Source organism: Xenopus laevis, chromosome 9_10L, assembly GCF_017654675.1.
Source record: "Xenopus laevis strain J_2021 chromosome 9_10L, Xenopus_laevis_v10.1, whole genome shotgun sequence".
NCBI lineage: Eukaryota > Metazoa > Chordata > Amphibia > Anura > Pipidae > Xenopus > Xenopus laevis.
The window spans coordinates 70,878,216-70,895,884 of NC_054387.1; the positions used below are offsets into that span (position 1 = coordinate 70,878,216).

The window sequence follows — 17,669 nt, forward strand, 5'->3', positions numbered from 1 at the left end:
AGCACAGACTGAGACTGATCATGGCTAAAGAGCAGAAAATGCAGAGTTCTCCCCAAGCCCTAAAGGCTGGTCACCTTCCTGCAGGTAGGTACTGGACATGCTGCAGGTTTTTTTTCTTTTAATGCTAAAGGGGAACCCCAAGGCACTAATTACCAGCATGAAGCAATTTGCATGTAGTTAGAAGAAGTTGCCATAAAGGTATGTGTACTAAATAATCACACAATAAATTCCAAATGCTAAATAATGATGTATCTGATGGCTGAATCCACTACTGGTGCCCCTGCGCTGTGCCTGTTTTGTCAGGTATGTGTTAATAAAGGGACAGGGGTGTATTTAATTAAAGTGTTGTTAAATATCCACAGCTTCTCAAGTCTTGTTGGGCTCCTGTCTGTGTATGCCCATTGCTGGCTTATCCTCAATCATATTTTAAAGCGGTAGTAATATTTATTTTTAGTGGGGGCATGTGCTTTAATGTGGTTTCACGTGATTACACAGCACAGCCTGCCATATCTGTTGTTGTTGTTATTCAGTTTCAAAACACTTTCGTCTGCAACACAAATTAGAGCTGAGTGGAACTGTCCTGGTGCAGCCACTACAGGTAGTAAGTTGTACTGCAAGCAGGCACTTTACTAACCCTGTGTTATTGGCATAATGATTCAGTCCTTCATTTAAACTATTTCATATTTGCCCAGAAAATGAGGTCTCAAGTGGATCATGATCGTAATAACACAGGTTTAGTTGACAACTTTGTGCAAATGAGCTGGCTAATGTGCATCTGCTTTACAGGTGCAAGTCCAGTGTAAAAGTGGTCATACACAGTCTTTTTTGCAACTATTTGTCGTACGAAATACCTTTTGTCCACTCTACTGACGTTAACAGCGTATGATAAATATTGTTGTATGGTTGGCAACTAATAAAAGGGACCCTCAACTGCAACACAGCGTGTAACGAAAGGCAATAAAACAACTCTGAATGCTCATAAGTACAACAAGTCAAAATAAAATTGAGTGTAAATAAACGAATCAGCTAATTATATTCAAATGTGTTCAATGCATTAAAAAAGCCTGTGTTTACAAGGCCCAACACTTAAACCTCCTGTCTATAAAGGGCACATTCCTATTTCAGGGCTCCATGCTTTATATCACTAATTCACCCAAGTCATTTAATGGGCATATGATGTACAATCTCCTTGTTTGGAAGGCCAACACATACGCATATCTTTACATGATCTAGCCACTGACATGCCAGGACAAATCAGAATGATCCTATTGTTTGGTCCTTGGGGCAACATTAACCATTCAGCGTGCCAATGTGGGCTGACTCGAGTTTTTAAACCTGCCCAATAAATAACTGGCTGCAAGATGTTGTTAAGGCAGGCTATGAGGAAGGCTACATATAAAGACCATTAAGCAGTCTGAAGTACTGGGTCATGCAGAACCACAGACTGGACACTACAGACACTGGAGTTTTGTTTACTTGCTTTTAATGTATTTAAATGCCCTTAGAGGAAATGTTTGGGATTTTGGATCACACACTACAGACTGAAGACAGTTGGCTGTGCTTCTAATTACCCATCTGTCACTAGCATTTCATCTCTTTACTGCTCCACATTCACATGCATTTGGTGAGGCAACACAGTCTGGCACCTTGCTTAGTCAGCGCTTTTGGGTTGAATTCTTGTGGCATGGGAACAGACACTTATCTAACTGACCTTGATTATTTGTAAAACCTTGTTTCCTTTTCCATTAACTGGTACAATTGCTTTAGATAGATTCCTATATTTGTTACGTACAAAGTTATACAAGTACAACCTGTAGTGAAATGTACCCTGATCATTCCAAGACTGTATTTTTTTTATCTATTAAAGGGTAACTATACTAGAACTACGATCTATAAATAATGGGGAGAATATGATTATACTGTATAGGGTTTCATGGTCTTATTCGATATTGCATTTCTAGAGGGGATGTTTTTTTTCACACAGTGTAAAATGTATCCCCCACCCCTCCTTACTGTACCTATTGGGAATAATGTTCCCTGTTATAGCCAATAAGGATATTCTCTCACTAAGATGTGACCAAATATACTGGGGGGGGGGGAGGGGTTCTTGAACTTTTCTTCAGGAGGCTCAGATTAAAGCAAAGGATATATGGGAAGTGGTGGGCCAAATTTAGCTTCATCCTTTGCCCCCAAACCATTTAGGTCAAATACATACAGATATATCTACAGACAGATGTGCTCTTTATCTAGTTATCTTCAGCCTTTCTGATCAGACATGTATTGGTGAGGCCCCAGTGCATCAAAAGTAACAAAGTAGGCTGCCAGAATCTGCCAGCGCAGGGTTATGCTATACCTTGTGTATGCTCTGCTGACGGATCACTGATTCTAACTCTCAGGGTCACCATGAGAAATCTTCAATCGTTGATATGAAACATTTAGGGCGATGACGAAAATTTTGATGATCACTTCTACATGGGAAGTGCTGCCAGCACCTTAAGCCATCAGTTTTCTAGATACCTAACCCGGTGGCCTTGCTTGACCCATATAATGATCCTAGGATAAAGCTTTAAAAATAAAATGTAGGCCATGGTTAAGAAACCTCTTAAGCAGAGTATGGTGCCAAGAAACCGTACTAAGGAATCTGTTTACCCCCTTCCTCCACTTCCCTTTAGGAACTCTTCATGATTTAATGTTCAATAGCTTTACTTCACTTCATTATATACAAATGGTGCATGAAAAAACAGGTGTCTATATGAATGGTGCATAACCCAGCCTTGAGCTGTGCTAACCAGTTATGTAAGTCTTCATGTTTCAGCATGACTGCTTCTGAATGGAATCAGTCATTGAAGAACCTAAACCTCCAGATCAGCAATTAGAGGGGGTGCTTGTGGATAGGTGTTAATGTGTCGGACCACACATTGAAATGCTATATAATACACAAAAGCCATGAATATCCTGTAAATTATATCCTTATAAACGGTGAGTTCTGAGGTCATCAGTTATAAACGGTGAGTTGTGATGTCATTTCTGTCACATGACTCACTGAAATTTGTGTATTATAATAAATAAAGTACCCCCAGTTGTAAAATATGAGGGTATTAGAAGTTACCTCGGAGTTCCATGACCTGTATAAAAACACTCGGCCTTCGGCCTCGTGTTTTTATATGGTCATGAAACTCCTCGGTAACTTATAATATCCTCATATTTTACAAGAGGGGGTACTTTTATTCACTATATATTGCAGCTACTGTGAAGATCCACTTTTGCCTGATTCAGCCACCTGCACTGGACAGAATCTGACTTATTTGATTGTTTTGGCTCCTGGATCTGCTATGAAATCATAAGAGACCTATCGGAGAACCACATTGGTGTGGCCCTTGTCCTATAGCATTGTCTAACCTTACAAACAGAATGCTCAATCGTATCTGGGGGAAAATATTTGAAGTGTCTATACACAAACTAATTTACCATCTGGGTCTGGAGGGGTGAATATGCAGCTCTTATTATTCTGTATGTTATAAATTTAACTCTTGATTTAATTAAGCCTTCACCTTCCTAGAGATTGTGATTGTTTACCCCAAAAAGCACATATACCCTTGCTCAGTGCAGTGTATACATATTTATTGTGTATTTTTAAGTGCCTTTTTGTGATATGTACTAGCTGGAGCCACGTTGTCTCGTCTCACTGTATATTCGTATACTGCTGAGATGACAATTAAGTTTACTTTGACTTTGCTACAACCTATGGAGATCTCAAAATATGTTTAATTTTTGTTTCTTTTTTTTCATGCATACAGTGAAAGCTGGAGGAATGAGGGTTTCCAAAAAACAAGGTAACGAAGAAAACAGTGCGCCCGAGAAAAATGCAAAGAAAACCTTGCAGGAGAAACCAAGGTTGAGTATATTGTGTGACTTGTTTATGTTACCAAGATTAATGCAATTGTAGAAATATTTCCAGAGCTGGCCAAGGCAGTGATCTAATACTGAAACTGAATACCCACGGTTCTATGTTTACATGAGACTTGCAGTTGCTAAGCATTTCTGGTGTATTACTGGCTAACCAGCTAGATTATCTATATATAATAGCCTGTATAATAATGGCTATTATATTAAAGGGCAAAAGGTACTTTCACCCGTGGCCCACCAGCACAGGGAGTCCATCTCTTGTCTGCTATAACTTTTAAATAAAGCCACCCCCAGAAAAAAAGTGAGATCCCTCATTTGCAAAAGCTGGACAACACAACTATTTTTTAATTTCCTAATGTTTCATATTATTGGGAGAACAGTACCTAAGGATCTTTGTAATAAAAAGCTGGTGTAGGTATGGGGTCTTTCCTCCGGCCTTAGAACTGAAAAGACTTTAATGTATTACAGCAAAATTTATAAATTTGAAAGAAAATTGTAGTGAGCTCCTATATAAAAGCCAGTAGTCTTATCAGTCAGATTGTTTTGTCCTTCATATTCGCCAAGCTAGTGTCCTGTTCAAGGTGTGTGGGGCACTAAAAGCTTATGGGCAATGTTCCACATATGCCATAAGTGTTCGTGCTCTTCCTCATCTCCAATCTTTACCCATTCTGATGACTTAAAAATACTGCTTATTGTGCTGTCAGACAGGGATCCTTCAGGAACAGCTGTATAGCTACTGTAAATGTGGAACCAATTATGCCAGACAGCCCCCCAGCTTTATGAACCAATGAGAATTTACACTTGGATTTGTATTCTTATTGACTTTTCTCCCTTCTCTTAGCTCTGTTCTTAACATGACAAAGATGCAAGCAATGAATATTTTGGCTGGAGAGCTAGAGAAGGTATGTACTGAATGTTTTGTTATGGAGTTCATTTATTGCCTCGTAATGTCATGAAATCTGCTCTTCTGTGCTACCAGTTTCAGACCTGCTTGGGGCAGTGCTTCTTTCTTCATCTTAGAAATGGCTTTAGTTTTTGCCTACTATTTGTTTTGTATTTGTGATGGTAGATGTGTAAGAAACATGTCTTTAAATATAGATATTTAGAGAAAATTACCGGCTCAGTCCCCAAATGTAAATATATAAATAAATTAAATTAACGGCTCACCCAGCGCAGAGCCGGACCCAGGTGTAAAAACCCTGGGTCTCTCGTTGTAGGGTGTAGCTTCAACCAGTATACAGCATAAACGTTTCAGGATATCAACAGCAATCTTGTATATATGGAAACTCACCGAAGATGTTGGGTGGCCTGGGTGCAGCGCCCCGAACCCGTAGCTGGGGGAGTAATTCAATGTAGACGGCGAAGAAGCACGCACTCCATGGGCCAGTAGTTATGATTAAAAGCCTTTATTCAAAACAGCTAAAACAATAGAACCTTACGCGTTTCGTATCCGAGGATACTTATTCATAGGCATGATTGAAAGCAGCCGTGAACAGAATTTAAACAAGTAAAAAGGATATGATGTGTAAAGTCGGCGATCCTAAATATTAACCCTAGAATTTCAATTGCTTCAGCTGAGACAAAATCTTTGCTCTCATACTTTTAAATCATTTTAAGTCATCACAATACATTTCAAACTTGATTTGAATCATTTAGTATTATTTTAGTATTATTTCAATGTATAATCTATATTTAAATATAGATATTGAGAGAACATCCTGCACTACAATATGCAGTGTTATCCATATGTTGGTCTACAATCCAGGCAAATGTGGGTTTAGATGCAGAACTGTTTTATAAAGATTAGACCTGGTCTGATCAGTGTCTTATCATGCCCCAAATTTGGTTTGACAAATTAAGCTTCTTAGAACTTTATTTAACACCATTTTAACCAGTCCAATGGACTGGAATTAATGCTCACCGGCAATATGGCATTGCTACAAAAATGCTTAAGGGGGCAAATGAAGGAGATATGGCAAACAGGGTGACTCAAGTCACACTTGGGCAAGATCATGCCATTGGAGTAAAAGGTCCATCATAGTGACAAGCTGTAGGGGCTCATTTCTAAACAATGGTAAACTTGCACCTGGGCAGTAACCCATAGCAACCAATCTGTGATTAGTCTTTTCAGCTGCAAGTTAACACTGAAAGCGATCCTCTCATTGGTTCCCTTGGGTAACTGGCCAGGTACAAATTTGCCCAGTGTTTAAAAATGGATCCCTGGTCTTTTATCTTGATTTATTCAGCTCTATAGTCTACAGCTTGGATGATTAGCAAAACAATGTTTTGTTCTTTCACTTGGCACCCCATGCAATATCCTTGTGTGTTCTTAACTTCTGTTTCATAGTACAGTCATGGTATAAGACTGTTTGTTTTTCTTACAACTGTTCTTTCTACACTGCAGCTCAGCCACGACTTTCCTGGAGAAGCCGCACAGATTGCGCATCAAAAACCACGGCCTACTGTTGAGAAGACCATTCTGCCGAAAAGGCTCTACATTATTCAGCAGCCTCGCAGATGTTAGATTGCATGTACTCTGGTGTCATGTACATAAGTAAAAGAAGAAAATAACTGTCACTTTTCCCTGAATAATCGGTTTTGTACCATTTTTGATAAAGCACTTTGCATTGAAAGCATTTGTCTTGTGTGTGTTGGTCTTGTGTTGATGCACATGCTTACATGGATGCTCTCACTCTGTAGTGTAGGGAATGTAAACTTGGCTTATTATAGGAACAGCATTAACTGCATATTTGCTTTGAATATGTTTTAGTCAAGAATCTATCTTTAAAGCGGCAACCCCAAAATAAAACTTTGAAGAAAACTTCCAATATACATATTAAATTTCAGTGCTTTAAAAAGTTATTTGTAAAAACAGTTGCTACTGAAAGCAGCATTTGCCAAATTCCTGGTTACTTTTTAAACAATATTGCAAAAGTCTTCATTCCCCAGCAAAGACCAGTATTTTAATCAGCTGGCTTGTCTTACATTGTATCAGCCTGAGCCATCAGGGCAGAGAATAGAAAGGGACAAACATTGCTTTTAATGGCATTAGGGATGCACTGAATACACTATTTTGGATTCGGACGAACAATTTGGCCAGATATCAATCTTAATCGGAACCCTAATTTGCAAATCATTGAGGGGGAGGCAAAAACTTTGTTTTACTTCCTTGTTTTGTGAGAAATACACATGATTTTAAAGTATTTGGATTGGGTTCGCCAGGCATAAGGATTTTGCCGAATCGGAATCCTGCTGAAAATGGCCGAATACTGGATTTGGTGCTTCCCTAAATAGCATAACTACAAATAACTAAAATTTTAATGAATGTATATTGCAAAGTTGCTTGGAATTAGATTTTTATTAGACAACCTTCCCTTTAAAAGAGAACTAAAGATCTAGGCTAGAAATGTACCAGCCCAAGGCAACCACAGCCCTTTAGCAGTAAAGATCTGTCTTCAAAGATGCCCCAGTAGCTCCCCATCTTCTTTTCTGCTGATTCACTGCACATGCTCTGTGCTGCTGTCATTTACTGAGCTTGGGGACCCACTCACAATATACAGTACACATAGAATATAAATGTCACAATAGAAGGTTGATTAGTAATTAATTAATTCGGGATGCACCGAATCCAGTATTTGGTTTGGGATTCAGGCTTTTTCAGCAGGATTTCGCTGAATCCTTCTGCCCGGTCTAACCAATCCTAATTTGCATATGTAAATTAGGGGCGGGGAGGGAAAGACTTTTGTCACAAAAGAAGGAAGTAAATGTTTTCCCCTTCCCACCCCTGATTTGAATATATAAATTAGGGTTCGGTATTTGGCCAAATCTTTTGCAAAGGATTAGGGGGTTCGGCCGAATCAAAAAAAGTGGATGCGGTGCATCCCTGTAATTACTACATGGCAGCACAGAAACCAGTGCAATTAGCATCAGAATTTAATAATCAGCCCTGTAGCATCAGCTTATTTTACAGACAAACTTCATTTTCTATTTGTAAATTTACGACGACCCCTCAGCTTAGCTTCTCAACAGCTGCTCAGAGCCCACTGAGCATGTGAGTGTTAGCCACTTTCCAATATGGTGACCCCCTGTGACAAATTTGAGTCCTGGATCATTGCTGCTATTGAGATGCTGATGCAATAAGTTCATTATTTAAAATATTGCATTTTTAGCCCTATTCATTTTTAGCATTTAGTTCTTCTTTAAGTCTCTTAAAGAGTGCTCCTAAATGGTAACACAAAGCACAGGGTACAAAATGGAACACTGCAGAGACTTACAGGTGCTCCATGAATACAGCATTGACTGCTTTGGACAGCTCTCTATTGAGGGACAATGAATGGTGGCCTATAGGTGTTTAACCAAGACATGCAAGCAATAGAGTGCAAGCCACACCACAGCCCTGTACCTATACTAAGGATATGGCTGCCTTGTGCAGATGTGCAAAGCCTTGGATTGCCACTAGGTACAGAGCAAGACAAGACCCTGGGCACAAGTGATTTTTAAATTGAAATCAAGGGAGAGACTTTTGCAGGCACTTACACTTAAATGTTTCATGCTATTACATCCAAAGTCACAGGCTTGGCACAAAATGCATAAGGCTAACTTTGTACCTTTTATGCTATCGCAATAAAGGCTTTTTTTAATGCATGTTTGCAGATCCGTGAATATATATATATATATATATATATATATATATATATATATATATATATATATATAATTTAGAGTATGGATTACCTTCTTGAGCTGTAGGTCTGGAACATGTGTATTGTATATTGGTGGGACCACAAAAATATTGTAAATGAGGGTATGTATAGTTTAAGGTTTCTTTGTATGTTCTAACAATACCCTGATCCCACCTGTGCTTTCTTCTTGCTCTCCAGCAACTGAAAACAAACTAGTTTTTCATTAACTAGAACACTAACAAATAATTTACCTAGATGTACAAGATAGCATGTGGAAAACATGAGAACTATGGTGCCCATCAAGTTTAAACTATGACCTTCCCTCTTATTAGTCATGCCTGCAGTCTATCAGCGTTTGATATTTGTAAGAGGTATAAGTTGTGCAACATTTCATGATGGCAGGAAGGTGCTGACGGTCTGTGCTATATCACTGCGATCCAAAACACTCACCAGTATACACTGCAGGGTGCATAATGGATCGCTCCATTCTGTATTCCAGCTATAACCCTGCTTGATTGAAAATGCACCTCTTGCTTGGGAGGACTACACTTTCTGCTTAATTAGGGTTTTTGTTTTTTTTTGCTGCAATGTGATATATCGTACCAATAGAGGGCAGATTGTAGTCAGGTGTGAAAAGGATGTTTTCCTCATCAGGAATCCGTATAATTTTTCTTTATACCAGATTTTCCAATTTTCCCCCCCGCTGTTAGGACTCAAATTAAGTTGCAAACTTTGTAACTAAAAAATGTAATCATATACCCTGTACCTTGTTTTAATTGTGGTGTTCTACTATAGGAAGAACGTTCAACGTACTTAGGGGCATCATTAAAAAGCATCCTTAACATAATGGGAGCACGCAGATTAAGTTCAGTTCTTTGGACATGAGTTATTTTATTTTCCGTAAAATAAACTAAACCGCTCCTAAGATATTTCTACAGAAAGATGCTGCTCAACTTTATTTTACAAAGTGGACCAAACATCTCATACCTATAAGAACCAACAGCAACATTATAATGGGATTTTATCCGCAGGCCCAGTATGTAAAAATTATACTTGGTGCTAATATTATAAATGTGTAAGTAAATAAAACCATGATGTAAATGTGGTTTTTTTTTTCTTCATAATCAGTGATAAATAATCACAGCACCCAGTTTCCACTAAACTGCAATAGGAACCTCTAGTAACTCTACCATCTTTGTGCATACTTGGCTCCCTGTTCTGTGATCACTGCGGCTCTAACTGGATTTTCTTTGTATGTCCCCCACTCACTGATCTGGTAACAATAAGCTAGGCTCCACAATGCAAAAATTAAATTTACATTTTAGATGTAAACAAAGTAAAATTCAAGGTCAGCACAGTCCAACTTTGGCCATGTAGAGTGCTCATGATCTGTGTATACAGTGCTTTACCCTAATATTATAAAAAAAAAAGGGGGGGGGTTACAGAATGAAATAGCAGGATGAAAAGCCCCTCCACCAAGAGAGTGAAGTTTAAAGAAATGAGAAACTTTGGCACATAAGATTGTTGAAAAGAATTGGTGAATATTAATTAATGGCAAGATTGCACCAGACAGGCTTCTTTGTACAGATGGGCTTTAGGGGCTTTTAAAGGTTTGCAGAAAAGGGAATTCTAATGACATGGACAAGCTTAGAGACATTTTGTGGCCAGGAATGTTATGACATGAAGTTAGAGAAGTGTGACAATATGCAACAGTAGAATGTAGGTGGCCCAGTTTATTTTTGGTGAGTAAATTTTAATTATGTCAAACAAAGAAGTGCACAGAGAATCCAGCCTGTGGTTCTCCAGTTGGACAACCATGCTCTAAGTAAGTGTTTTGCAATGCATTGGGACTGCTATGCATTCATTTTAATTTGAGGCTGAAGTATTATGAAACAATGAGGTCATCCAAAGTGGTCTGTGGTGAATAGTGGCCTAGCCATAAAATCCCTTGAGCCCTGCAGGCCTTCAGTTGGACAGCTCAAACAGGCCATAATAAATAATCAGGAAAGAATTGCACACTCAATTTACAAAAAACATAATATATTTATTACATAAGAAAAAAAGGGGGGGTTAAAAATGACTCACTCTTGATTTTGTAATTTTTGTTAACCCCCTTTTTTTCTTATGTAATAAATATATTATTTTTTTTTTTTTTGCAATCCTTTCCTGATTATTTATATGTTAGATTTGGAGACCCACGTGGGGAGCCTCCTATGGATGGGGGTCCTCTTTCTTGATATTTCTGAACAGGCCATAATGATTGAATTTCTGCCCCATTCAGCAACCTGCATGGTAAACTAAACTGGGCTGATTTGATGAGATTGTGCAGAGGCCTTGTGCATTGTGGTTAATGTGCAGCCACATGGATATTCAAATATCACTGTTTTTTGCCACAGTACATAAGAAATCTAAATCTGATTAACAAGGCCAAATCAGCAGCAGTACCTGTATTATAACTTGTGCAGTGTCCACTGATGCGCCCCAGAGTCAATAAATCCCCGAGGCTAGCCGTCATATCATAACATTGTTATTTCAGCAGCTATAGACTGCATCATGATACTTATTTTACTTACACATAGTCACAACTAATTTTTCATCTTTTCAAAATATTTGTTTCCATTATATTGCCCTTGACCATTTTGGCCAGCAGGGGGCAGCATTGTCCAGTGTAAATCTGTCCATTGTGCTTGTTTTTCTCTGTATTTGTAATGCAGAGCTTTCCCATGTTGTTGTTTGGGGCTTTTGGCCTCGTGTATTCCCAGACAAACTAACTACAATATTATCACTTGTGCCCTTTATTTTATTGTACTACTTCCATTTATAACAAATCTTTAACTTATGTACTTGTACCCCTCCCCATTTTTGTTTCGATCTATTAATGGCTTGTAAACTCTTTGGGACCAGAAACACATTCCATCTGTGTATTGAAACTACTAGTATGTATTTTATAATAATTGTAACCCTGTTTGTGATTTCATTTGTACTGCCAGATAAATAAATACAAGACAAATACATTATGAGACTGGACTCATGTTATTCTAGTTTCAGGATATGATATTTGTATTTTTTTATTTACTTTATGAAAAGAACTTAGCACAGGACTTGGCTGCATATAAAGCCTTTGAGCCTGTTACTAATTACGCGGAAAGCTTTTGATGCTGAAACACAGGCACCAATGCCCAACAAGGCAGGTCTGAGCGATCTCCAAGGAATTAATCTATGAATAAATAACGAGCATGTGTGTCTGTTACACGGAATCGCTCTGCATGTGTGACAGTTTATACAGTTCATTGTTCTACTTGTGTGACAGGTTCTGCAGTTATTTAACCCTTTCAAGTCAGTCCTGAAAATGAAGGTACATTTCTCAGTTTGTGTAGATAAAGTTACTAGTGAAGAAGGAGCTACTATTTGTGTATATAAACAGTTACACTTGTTAGCTGGAGTTTTTGTATTTGAAAAGAGAAGGAGACTGATGTTAATTAGTTACCTTGTACTGGAACATAGAAATTCCCAGATTTACAATCATAATGTCCTACTGAAGGTCTCCCAGTGGGCCCTGGCCCTAGTAGGAATCAGTGAATTCCTAACAGCCCATCCACTGTCAGTATATATATAAAAACACATACCATTTGGCACTATCTATATGTAATTGCTGTGAGAGTAGGCCCAGGGTGTCTGGTTCTCTGGTGGGTCCTTAGAGACCCAGTTTGCCAGTAATATACAGTAATATGTGGGACTTTAGCTGCTATTCCTGATATCCTACACATCTCTGCTTCTATTCATCACACAGTACATACAACCTTAAACCGGTGTAAGGGAACCATAAACCTTTATGTAAAATCATGACTTTTATGATCCCTCCAAGAAAAATCTTAAAAAGAACCACATTTCACCAAAAATTCTCCATGGAAAATCGAATCTGCCCATCTCATGCCCACGTTAACTCTCTCTAAAAAAATCCTCTAAAACTCTAACCCTTGATGCCTCCTATAAATCCCTAATAATAACAACACTTCAGGTAAAACCCTGGCCTTAAAGCACATTGGGTTGGCTTGGATATGTACTGTGGGTGACCCAAAGTTAATCTGTGTCCTACACTTTACCTGCTGGCACATGAGTGTATACTCACTTGTTAGTCCCAAGAGCACAAGGGACCAAGAGCCACTTGGGAGATTTAAACAACTGTGAAACAGCCTGGGAACAAATGCAGATGTTGCTGAAACAGTGCAGCCCTAGGCCTGTGCCTTTATGACCTTGCCACATATCATGGCCTAACTGTGGGCAAACCCTAAGCCTACAGTAAAGCATCTTAAGTGCAGTAATTGCTGGAATTCTAGCTTTTACATTGAAATATCCAGTGGTGAAACTGGATATTACTGGGCCCCATAGCAAATTATTTTACAGGCCCCCAAAATGTCTAGAGGTTAACCTGTTTTAGCAGTAGTTATTGAAATTGTATGAATTAGAGTCATATGGGGCCCCTATATCTCCTGGGCCCCCTGCAGGCGCAGGGTCTGCTTCCTTGGTAGTTACGCCCCTGGAAATATCCGAATTTTCACAGAGAACGAGTATAATTGGTGAGGGCTTTATTGTGCATGACATGAGTGGCTGTGTATTGATGCGTAGGAGTCAGGGGGTGCTCAGGGGAAGAGGTGTGCCTCGGTCACCTTTATCTTATGGCCTGGCACTGCCAGCATGTCTACATCCCACTAATAGGATTGTTTACTTTTAGGAGCAGTGTACAAAGCACAGTATACGGCTGCAATTTGCAGTGTATATCCCCACAATTCAGCATTTCCCCCCAGAATTCCAGCGTAATTGCAGCTGTGCAGGAGGCCACTGCATCAAAGTGAGTGCCGTTGCATGTGCAAGTTTTTGACAAATTAGTAAAAATTCTTCAATCAGTAATTACATCATTTGCATCGTGTGGTGTTTTGTTTGGCATTAGTGTGTGTGATTCTTTTTGGCACAAGAGTAATATTGATGCAGCCCACTGTGGGAGCTACTGTGTGGAAGTACTGCCACATTCAGAGCCGTAGTAGCTCACAAATTTACTACAAATTTACCAGCAATGTAACTACTTGTTATAAAATCCATGGCCCACTCCTGACTCCTGCTTCCAGGTAGGACTTATTACTCAATTTCTGTCAATCAGGCTCCTGATTGACCCACTAACATCAATATTGTGCCCCTTTTCAACACTACCCCTCCCCAACGATTATTGCCCTTCCTCTATATGTGATGGACTTGACCCCTTGTGATCTTGCCCAACCCCTCTTAGTGAGGGTCAGAATTTTTACAGCAGAAAGGTGGTAACCCAAGTCGCATTCGTATATGAGATCTTAAAATTTCATTCATATTTGAACTTCCCCTTTACGCATCTTAGACACTTTTTTGGCCCCAGCCTCAGACAGTACTGTTGGGTTCTGTGGATTCAAATAAAGCAGACATGGGCAATACACAGGAATTATAATGGTAGAGAGGCTGAGTTTGTTAGGAAAAGTGTTTGCAGTGTTACCTTTCATCGTCTCTTTGATACTGGAGCCAAGACAAATTCATGGAAGAGTCCAGCTCCAGATTCTATCAATATAAACAAGGGCCTGCTTCCTCCTGATATCCGCTCACTCTGAACATTGTGTGCGTTCAGCAACACTCCTGTCATGGCATGAAACATGTGAGCTTGGGTGTGCACTCCATAATGTGACGAGGAAATACAAATAGTCAGGCAGATTTTCTGATGGAACGCTTAACTAAACAGTGGCAAACAATGTAAAACAGTCCAATGAGCCACGGGGTTTCATTAATGCTAATAACTCATCAGCACCTATAAGTTGAAAATACCCACAGAAGGATCATAACAAGAATAAATTATGTCAGGAACAGGAATTCCCAATTAAGCACTTTATTTTGATATTAATGTTCCCATAGATAAGTGGAGGTTAATATAATGTTAAAATACAATGAGCAGGATGGCCTTTGACATACAGTAACACTCTCTTCCCTTTGGATACTAGGCCTGGATATTTGTATTGCTGATATACTTTAGTATGTGAAAGTCATGTATCATTCATAGATATTACGTGGGTAGAATCAAGTTTCCTCCAACAATATCCGCGTCGCAGGAGTGAAGTTGTGTACTAAACTGGCAAATATATTAGATAGTTTTAAGAAAGGACTGGATGCTTTTTTTAGCAAATGAGAAAATACAAGGTTAATAATATTAACTGTCTTTGGTGTTAATGTACAACATAATAAAAGTAGCAAAGATTACATCAGGTCTTGTCACCCATGGCAACCAATCTCCTATTAGTCTCCTATATGCATTAACTGGTTTACAAGGACAGGCGGTTACAAGGCCTAGTATAAATTCTGCAATATATTATATTACCTGCATTGCTGTATCTGTGGCCCACTGGAAAGTGTATATGGGTCCCACCACCCCAACAGCAGAGCACCCACTGATGCAAACCCTACTGATCCAGTGCTCTGCTTCTCCAGCTGCATAACTCTCTCCACTACATCGCACTTCAAGCACAGCCAGCTATAGTACTCAACAAGTATGTACAAGTATATATGGAGTATGCACTGTTAGTAGAGAGCTTTTATACCAATAGTGACCAGAATGCTAGTAAAGGGTTCTCAACCCAAAAAACGCTTCTATATTATAAAGCTAAGCTGCAGAACTAAATGAAGAACAACTGATATATGCAAATAAACAATACTCATTTGTCCTTTGTCCTGACTATTCATTTCTCTAGTCTAGTTGGTTAATATTCATATTTGTTATTCTTGTTTGTACTGAGTGTCCTACAACGTCCTATCATGTTTTCTCAGGGGTCACTCTGGGGGCATTGAGAACTATGAAACTGTATTCAGTACAATAGGATAGCGACTTTAATCTGTTGGGATGGGCTAACTGCCACACAGTGAGTGTTTTATAAAGGTCCCAGAGGAAGTTTGCCTTCAACTGGATGACCAATATAGCCATGAAATAAGTACAGTAATGGTTTCAATATATATTACTAAAGGTAGATACTAACAAATCAGAGTATGTGCCCTTTATCTGTATCTGTGCTGGTATGGCTACTGGAATTTTACACTGCTGCGGGAGAGGTTGGGTTCCTAAGTGGACAGGATGGACCTAGATAATGCCCAGGTTGCAGATACAGGAATTCATTGGAATATCAGTCACTGAGCCACAGTTCTAGAAATATCTAGGGCTTTCAGGTGTTTCTAGGAGAGATATTCTCCCCAAATCCCATCCTAAATAACCTCCAGCCAGGTCCCTCTGGCAACCACTGCATTATAGTGTGTCCATCAGATGTAGTCTGTGGTCTAAAGCTGGCCATAGACATAAAGATAACGTTGTACGAAATGAAGGTTTGCACGATTTTCTGACTGTGTGTGTGTATTGTCCTGACATTTTTCATAACATGGCAATCAGTCGTTTAATTGATTGGACAGGTTAGAAGATTTATATCGCTGCATGTATTGCCTATCTGACTATATCAATGGGAGATTGTCACTACTGTCAGACATAACTTTCGTACAATTGCTGTCTGTCAGTTAATGGCATTGTGTAATTTGTTCTCTTTACAACTTTATATTAATCTGAATGGTTAAGCTCCCCATAGACACGACGATTCTTCTTGCCGACGACCGATTTTAGGGAAGTCCGACCAATCATTCGAAATTATTGTGCGGTTAGTGAGATTTGAACGATCGTACATCTTACAATTTTTCGGCCGACATCTGTCAGGAAATTGATCGGCCAGGTCAAAAAATCTTTGTCGGTCCCAGTGCAATCTCTCTATGTTTGCAGGGCCAAGCAGGCAGCTCCCCTTTGTTTTCCTGGCAAATTGGTCTTTTTAGTTGATGGTCAATTCGTACGATCGTACGATCGTTCTGAGAAGATCGTGGTCTCACGATGAGGATCTGATCTTTTAAAAATCTCAACATCTATGGCCAGCTTAAAGCTGGCCATAGATGTTGTAGGTCGGAAGATTGGACTGGACAATCGTTCGTTTGACAGAAGGCTGAATCTGCACGACTATGGCCAGCTTAAGCTGAATGGCAAATCTAAAATAAGCACTTGTATTATGTTTACTAGCTTCATTGTTTATGAAATGTTCGTGAGACAAGTTCTGTGTTTGACAGGAATTGGTTTATTTATTTCTAACTGCTGCTGGTGCTGTGATTAAAGCATCTCCATACACCTATTTTAAAAGCAATTTAAAGTGGCACATGTAAAATGCACCCAGAGCATCAGACACATTTATTGTATTTGTAGATGAGTTTGATAATAATTTAATTGAGCCAGTGCCAACCATGCATTTAGATCAGTTTGTTTGGCTGATGTCTGTGTGTTTGCCTTCAGATTCCAAACAGGCTGCATGGCTCCCAGGTCAAATGCCAAAAACACAGATTTGTGTTCTCTAAGCTGTCAAAAATTAATGCACTAAAATACAATATATATAACAACAAATCCCTGTCTCAGACTATGACTGTCTGTTTCATACTAATTTTAAGGAGAACTACCTTTTTGAAGAACATATTAGAACCTTAATATTAGGTTAGGTTAAAGGTCTCTAGTGCTGACGAAAACATTAATAAATAATGTGGTTCAATAAATGTATTTTTTGTTCATCACTATTAAAAATAAATAACTATGAACACCCTAGTGTAAAATTTAGATATATTATAAGTCACCTAGGCGTTTGATGACTTTGAGGCCAAAGGCCTAGTGCTTTTATACAGGTCATCGAACTCCGAGGCTACTTCTAACATCCTGATATTTTTTATTTATTATAATACCCAAGTAAGTCATATGACAAAAATGACATCAACCCCCCGATTATAATTGGTGACATCACTGAGTTTATAACTGATTATAAGGATATAATTTACAACACATTTATGGTTCTTGTGTAATTTATTTATATACAGTATATAATCACATAAGGACAGGACAAGTGTGTTCAATTGGTGCTTTAAAGGAGAAACAAACCTCTTATTAAAAAAAAACCCTACACCCACCCCACATAGACCCACCCTCCTTCCTACCCAGCCTAGATGCTACCC

At 38.9% G+C, this 17,669-nt stretch overlaps 1 protein-coding gene across 1 annotated transcript; it reads left to right on the top strand.

Moving 5' to 3' along the window:
• dapl1.L (death associated protein like 1 L homeolog) lies at positions 1 to 6,542 on the top strand. The gene is given in 4 exon segments (NM_001097934.1): positions 1 to 84; positions 3,798 to 3,894; positions 4,748 to 4,808; positions 6,311 to 6,542. Coding segments are annotated over 4 exon segments (342 nt in total). The 5' UTR covers positions 1 to 20; the 3' UTR covers positions 6,431 to 6,542.
• Positions 6,543 to 17,669: the final 11,127 nt, after the last annotated feature.